A 7,500-nucleotide genomic window follows, 5' to 3' on the forward strand; every position below is an offset into this window, starting at 1 on the left:
TGCAAGTTCTGACAGATACAAATAATGTGAATAATTTGTATGCTGTCATTTTATTCATATGAGTCTAAAAGACTTGATTAAAACCTGTACAGAAATGAAGCTATAAAACTTCACGTTGTCTCTAAAATCTATATCCTGTGTATGTATATATACACAGACTGACAGTGATAGAAGAGAGAGAAAGAAACACTACACACTGTAATTAACGATTATATTCGTAAATACTTTGGCTCCCAATAATTCAATATGCATACGTATTTCTTTCACAATTCCACCCATGAAGGAGTGCTTGACAATCGCTTCCAACTTTCTGAGCAATAGAGATTTACTTCCTTTGAACTGGCGTGTCGATAAGTGACTTGTGGGTCTTAAAAAAATGATAAGTCTACTGCATAGTCTAGCTGATCTGTGAACCTAACTTCACAGTCCTGAAGCCACCGAAGGAAAGATTCAGCCATGAAAAGGGAGATTCACCTTGAAAATATTCGTCTTGCTTATTTCAGCGTGCTCCTGGCTTAGTGGGCTTGGGTGCTCGAGTGCTGACCTAATGCCCGGGTCCCAACTATTCCTAGCACGAGTGGGTAGGGGGCGGCCCATAGAATCCGTAGGTCGAGGCTGTGCATCATTCGACATGGGCCTGCTCTGTTTGTTGTGTCTGTTCACTGGGGAAAAATAGGTCAAATGATAATCGGGGTAGCTCTAAGCATTAGCTACTGTCTACTAATATCATTATGGAAATTTACCTGGGGGGGGGGGGGGGCAATAAAAATCTACAAAACTGTAACAATCATAGATTATTCATGATTGTAGTTGCATTATTTGTCTTTTTAAAAAAAATAAAAAGGTCGCTGCCATGCCAGTCACTATTGTGTATGTGTGTACATATATATACATATATATATATATATATATATATGTATGTATGTATAGAAATACATTTATACACACATATATATATAAGTGTGTGTGTATATGTATATGTATATATACATATATGTATATATATATGTATATATATAAATGTATATATATATATATATATGTGTGTGTGTGTGTGTGTGTGTGTGTGTGTGTATGTATATATAACTACATATATATATACGTACATATATATACATATATATATAAGTGTGTGTGTGTCTGTATGTGTATATGTATAAATATAAAAGTGTGTGCTTGTGTGTGTGTATATATATATATATATATACATATATATATGTATATATAAATTATATCTCACTATTACGGATCAGTATATATCATACTACAATATCACTCCGTGTAGCACGTGCCAAGCGCCGGGCTTTCGAAATGCTCCTGCACACTCAGTTATGATGACTGCCTCAGGATCTCAAATTTCATCTGGATCGCTATTTTTATGATGTTCTAAGTTTACCCCCCCCCCCCCCACACACACACACATACGGTTTGTTCGCTCATGAAAATTATGAGTTTTATTGCGTTCCGAGAGTGAGGTCGGGTCTGTTCTAAGGGGCATTCTGCTAAATAAACGAGTGTTCTTTCTACTCGATTGTATATCAGTGTCAACCTGAAACCTAATTGAAAGTTGCATACGCACGAACACAGACACACACACACACACACACATATATATGTATTTATACACATATATACATATATGTGTGTGTGTGTGTGTGTGCGCAGTTTAAATATATATATCATCTTGAATCAATATCCTGCAGTAGATTGATCTTTTCCAACTTTGTATGCCTTGCGTTTTTTGTTTTTAGTCTTGGTCCTTAAATTTTAAACACACACACACATATATATGTATATATATGTATATTTATATATATATATATGTATGTATGGATATATATATATATATATGTATATATATATATGTTGGTATATATATACATATATTTGCGTATATATATATATTTATACATATATATGTATATGTGATTATATGTACATATTTATTCACACACACACGTGCACACACGAACACAAACATACATATATATGTATATATGTGTATATATGTATATAAATATGTGTGTGGTTATGTATATACATATATATATATAAATATACTATACATATATAAATATATACAAACACACACACATACACACAAACATATATATATATATACAAGAGAGAACGTTACATGCGATAACAAAACTTCATTACTAAATTAAATAAACCAAATGATGTATATATAATTCGAATATAATACGCATGCAGTCACCGATAAAAATGCACGAAGGCTCTACTGTTTTCCTCCTAAAAAAGCTGCCAAGGTCACCCGGGCAGGCGCAGGATCGGGACACCGCGCAAGCTATATATACTCCATGATTCGGCAGGACCTCTAGGACAGCCAGTGGACCATCCAAGGAACATCATGAAAGCTTACGTTGCAGGTGAGATTTTCCCTGGCCCTTTGCCGCCTCCCTTTATTCTTTGTTATCAGTCAGGGTGTTTAAGGTATGCTTTTAGTTAGTTAATAAATAATTTTCTGTGCTCAACTTATTTAGTGTGTGCGTTGATGGGGTTGGCTGCCGCCCTCCCCGGCCTTCGTCTGCGTCGCGACTCCTCGCCCGATCTCTTCGAGGTGCCCTCCAACACCTCCCTGGTTCTGGGCGGCATCAACACGGGCTTCGACTGCGCTGACCTGCCCTACGGATACTACGCCGACGAGGCCAACAACTGCGCCATCTTCCACGTGTGTCTGCCCTACATCGACCACGACGTGTACATCTCACGCCACTTCTCCTTCATGTGCGCGCCTGGTTCCATCTTCGACCAGGAGCGCCTCGCGTGCACCCGCCCCGAGTTCGCCCGTCCCTGCGCAGGCGGCGAAGGCTACAGGAGCTCCAACGGCTACTTCGGCCGGAGTGACATCAATTTCCTTGAGGAATAAAACAAAAAAAAAAAAAGGGTGATTGCTCTTGGAGTTAAAATTCAAAACTAAAAATGGGCACTTTGATTATAGTGACATCAGTTTCTTTGAGGCGCAGATAGCCCACCTATTCCTAAGCTGATTGGTTTTGTTGAAAACTGTAGTAGTAATAAAGGAAAAATCTTCTCAAATCCATTTTTCTTTTATCAGTCCATTTCTAGAACAACGTTCTAGGAATATATATGTGTGCGTGTGTTTATGTGTGTGTGTGTTTATCCAAACTGAACTTGGGAAGTAAGATTCAAAGTCGGGAAATAACTATCTCAAAAATATCAACAAAGCTTTTTCCTATCAAGGTACGACGAATATATTTGTTTTTGCTTTCAAAAAAGTGCTTAAATTTCTTATTTAATTTCTTTGTTTATTCATATCCATCTCATATACAACCATGGAAACAATGATGGCTCTATTCCCTCAAGGGCCTCCAAGGTTCTTCCTCGAGGGTTACACAAAATGTCTCCCCAGAGGTGATGCCGACCATTAAATTCTCCCAAAAGTTTAATGGATGAGGTAACTCCCCAAGTAGATTTTCCAAATCGATGTTGAGATTATGTGGAGGAAGGAAGATGGATGCAGCAGTGTAAGGTCGTGTCAAGCCTATTCTCACATCCTTCTCACGTCTGCAGGTGGATGGCCTGGAGAGGAATATCCTGATGTACCTTCACTGCTTCTCCTCCATGAGGTCCATTATCAAAGGGCTTGAACTTGAAATCCTCTCAGGGAAATCGGACGATTTTCCCTGGTCATAATATCTTGTAGACATACACAAACAGTTCTTCCCATTTTGCATGAATTCCCTGACAGTTCCATTGGATTAGGGTATCCAGTTTTTCAGGTTGACAAACTAACTCTTCATAAGGTGTTTGGCAGCACCTATGGCCTTTCCAGCATCTTGGGAATACCTTTTCACAGGCTTCCTTTGGAGAGGTTCAGGATTTCTTTGCCTGGGCAAAGGACATTCTGTCTAGCAGCAGAGGCCCCTGTGGATGCTGTGGCAGCTGGGGCCATCACCGATGAGGCCTCTGGAGCCCGGTCTGATGGCTCCAAAGTCCCCACTTTGGGAGGAGTCTATTGAACAGGCTCAGGATTCCTTTGCCTGGGCACAGGGCATACCTGAGCCATTGCTTCAGGGGCATTCTGCCTCACAGTGGAGGCCTCTGTGGATATGATGGCTCCAAAGAACTTACTTTGGTAGGGGTCTCCTCAATAGACCCCTCACTCCTAGTCCATTTCTGGTGAAACAACTCACCAGAGGCAATGGCAGAGTGTGTGGTGTAAGAAGCATTGGAGGGCAAGGGATGGCAGGAAGGAGGACAGGCTAGAACTGAGGCAAACAGCATAAGGCTGTGCAAACAGCACACGGCTGTCCAAACAGTACACGGGCACATTGTTTGCCTCTGGAAACTAACTTTCCCCTTACTCCTTATTACCAATACTTCTTTTTCAAACTTGTACCTTTTACGTTACTTTGAAGAAGCTTCATGAGCTTCTTTGCAGTAGTAACAGAATATTGGATCTGGACAGTTGTCATCTCCTTGATAACCTGTTGTACCACACTTTACACACACTCTTGATCGTCCATTTTCCTTAAAACGGCAAGAGTTGGCTCCAAGCCGATAACCTTGGTGCAGTAGCAGCACCACATAGAGATGGGCACATATGGATTTACCTTGAGGTGGTACCATGCCAACTTAGTTGATTCTGGATGGACTAATGTTTCAAAAGTTAGAAGAGCTGGTGTCGACTGTTCCAGACCCTTAACTTTCTTCTTAAAACGTTTTTTGCCACTAAATTAAAATTATTTAGTTTCTCCCCAGAATATCGCATCAGGTCTTAAGAAAAGGCAATTCCCTTACACTGAATGAGTGCTTTGTGAGGAATGTAACATATCACACGCAGAAGTCACTCTCGTCTGGTGATGAAACGTCAACTACCATCTACCATCTCACTGTGGGGTGATGCGAGAATCCTGCTGACACACCTTAACCATCTTCTGATGTACTTCAAAAATATCAAGATCCATGACTAATACACCATCAATGGTCTTTACTATACGAGATGCTTTCATATTTACTAGGTGAGATTTCCTTAATTGATTGAGAACTTTTCTACTTACCTGGTTTGGGAGTCCAGGAACCATTACGATTCCCATTCTTGCCCTTTAGAAATTGGAATGGTTCTAGAGTGACGTGACGTTCGTCAAGGAGAGACCTAGTTCTTTGTAAATTTATAGAAATCATACAATTTAGACTTATTCGTTTCCTCACCCCTCCCCCCCATCCACTATGGAGTTCAATGAGGAGAAGCTATAGCTGGGACTCAGAATCTTCCAACAGCCACAGGGGCAGTCACTATAACAGTAATGATGGGAATCGCGGGACTTGTGCACTACCGACTGGACAGTGCCTGCTTGGCCCTAGCCATATTTGACCAGCCGACTGACTTGACCAGGTCTTGATCAAGCTACCTGTCTAACCAGAATAGAGGACCATAGAGGTGTGTTGCTAGCTGCATGGTGCAGCATGCAGCATCGCTCAACCTCAAGGACTCCTGTCTCCAACTAATATGGGACGCCACGCACAGCAAACACAAGCTGGAATAAACCAGGGGAGGGTGCACCATCCCCTCTCAGAGGCCTTGAAGCCATTTTGTCTCATCCCTCACTGGTGACCCGTCCAGTATGGGAAGCCCTCTGGTCTAGCTCACAAGATCATTGCGACCTCAAGCCCCCCCCACCGCGGTAAGGCGGCTCCCGTTGGGGGGGGGGGGGGGGGCTAACAAGATGCCGACCTGCCTAAGCCTCCTTAAGACGTTTATGCTGGATTGATGCAGCCATAAGATCAACCAATTCAGTCAGCTGATATATTTTAATATTCAATTCTTTGACAGTTTAAGTTCTGCAATTTCTTTATCTTTAGCTGCAAGCTGTTGAATGACATTACTTGCACTATGGGTGATTGCTGCAGCATAGGAAGTACAAAGTTTTTGTGGCAAACTTTTCACTTTCCTCTTAGGTTCAGTAAACCTTAATTTATATTTTTTCTTATAGGTTAATGTCTCAGTCTCCTTCTTCAGACTAAGGCACTCAGAAAAGGTTGACCGATGGGGTCATACACAATTAACGCATTTGAAATATTCACTAGTAGATGTAATGGTGTCGTGAGCCTCAGCACATCTACGGTAAGTTAATTTATTTGAGTCTTTGTCAATACATCTTAATGAGGTGTATCTGATTTTTTGGCATCTATTGGAATGCATTGGTTTTTGGATGTAAGATTTTACTTGGACACATTAATTTCCAACATCGGCATACTTAGGGATTTTATATATAGCAAAAGTAAAAAAACACTCCAGTTTTTGTTCGCATATTCCCGTCCTTCTTGGTCATACAATTAATGTTCACTAGGTTTTGGTCCTTAATGCTCACGAGAATTTCGCTTTCTTACATCATCCTCAGGTATTTGGGCTGATACGAATGGTTACTCTAACTCTTAGATCATGAATTTGCGTCAGGTTAAGTATATCCTTAATCTGAAAGTTATTTTGTACTTTTACAAAATCAAAAACGACATCCACTTGACCATCAAGGACCTTTTTGATGACAAAGGGCTTCAAAAGCGATTGATTTTTATTCACGCATTTATCATTCACAAACCTTCTATTCTAGGTTGGGATTTCGAAGTCACCTGGGTCTGTTGTCAGTAGGGGTTCCATTGCTTAGGGTTGGTTTTGTCTTATATCGGCCATGGGTCGCCTTTCCTCCTTCAGGAGAAGGGTTTTCGAACCAGGTTCGAACCCTTGGCCCAAGGCCATTGTCCATCAACCTAGGAGCAATAGCTAAGAGTGAGTATGGCAGTTTTCCGTCCTCTACCCTTTAGTGGAACCCTGGCTGCATCCTCCAGTACCAGGACCAAAGGGGGATGGAGTTATGTGTGGGACACTTCCTTAACGCCGAACGGGCCTAGGTGAAGGACGGCAGTTTGATGTCCAGCCCCCAAGCGAACACAGATGCCCACAAGGGAGCTCCAGTGGGCTCGTTAAAGTCACATGAATAGGGAAAGTTTTCAGATCAGAGGAAAGGTAAGGGGAATGGGAGAGAGAGGGAAGGGGAAGAAGGAGATGGGGGAATTTAATGAGGAAGAGGAGGGAAGTGGGAGGGGCAGATATAAGGCTTAAAGTGGAAGAGGAAATAATTTAAGGAAGATTTGTGAGTGAGAGTGGAGGCGGAGCAGGAAAGGGAGAGGGAGAGGGTTAGAGGAGTACCTCGTATCTATTTTTATTACTTTTTCCGGAGAATTTATATACATATATATGTATGTGTGTGTGTGTGTGTGCAGATATATGTACACGTACATATATATTATATATATGTGTATGTGGTTGTGTATATATGTATATATTTATATATATCTAAGTATATGTACAGATATTTATTTACATATATATAGATATATTTATTATTATATGTATATACATTTACATATTTACTGCATATTTATACATATGTATATATATATAGGAATGTGTATGCATATATATATATATATATATATATATATATGTATGTATAT

At 40.5% G+C, this 7,500-nt stretch overlaps 2 protein-coding genes across 2 annotated transcripts in view; both read left to right on the forward strand.

The window, feature by feature from the left end:
• The window catches only part of LOC125045023 (U-scoloptoxin(01)-Cw1a-like), a 3,884-nt gene extending 824 nt beyond the window's left edge, over positions 1-3,060 (forward strand). Inside the window, exon 3 of the mRNA XM_047642055.1 lies at positions 2,870-3,060. Within this exon, the coding sequence (XP_047498011.1) occupies positions 2,870-2,890 (21 nt within the window). The 3' untranslated portion in view covers positions 2,891-3,060. The remainder of the gene's footprint in view (positions 1-2,869) is intronic.
• Positions 3,061-6,912: 3,852 nt separating this feature from the next.
• Positions 6,913-7,500, forward strand: part of LOC125044862 — a 6,973-nt gene continuing 6,385 nt past the window's right edge. Inside the window, exon 1 of the mRNA XM_047641825.1 lies at positions 6,913-6,957. Within this exon, the coding sequence (XP_047497781.1) occupies positions 6,913-6,957 (45 nt within the window). The remainder of the gene's footprint in view (positions 6,958-7,500) is intronic.

This window comes from Penaeus chinensis, chromosome 36 (genome assembly GCF_019202785.1).
Source record: "Penaeus chinensis breed Huanghai No. 1 chromosome 36, ASM1920278v2, whole genome shotgun sequence".
Classification (NCBI taxonomy): Eukaryota; Metazoa; Arthropoda; class Malacostraca; order Decapoda; family Penaeidae; genus Penaeus; species Penaeus chinensis.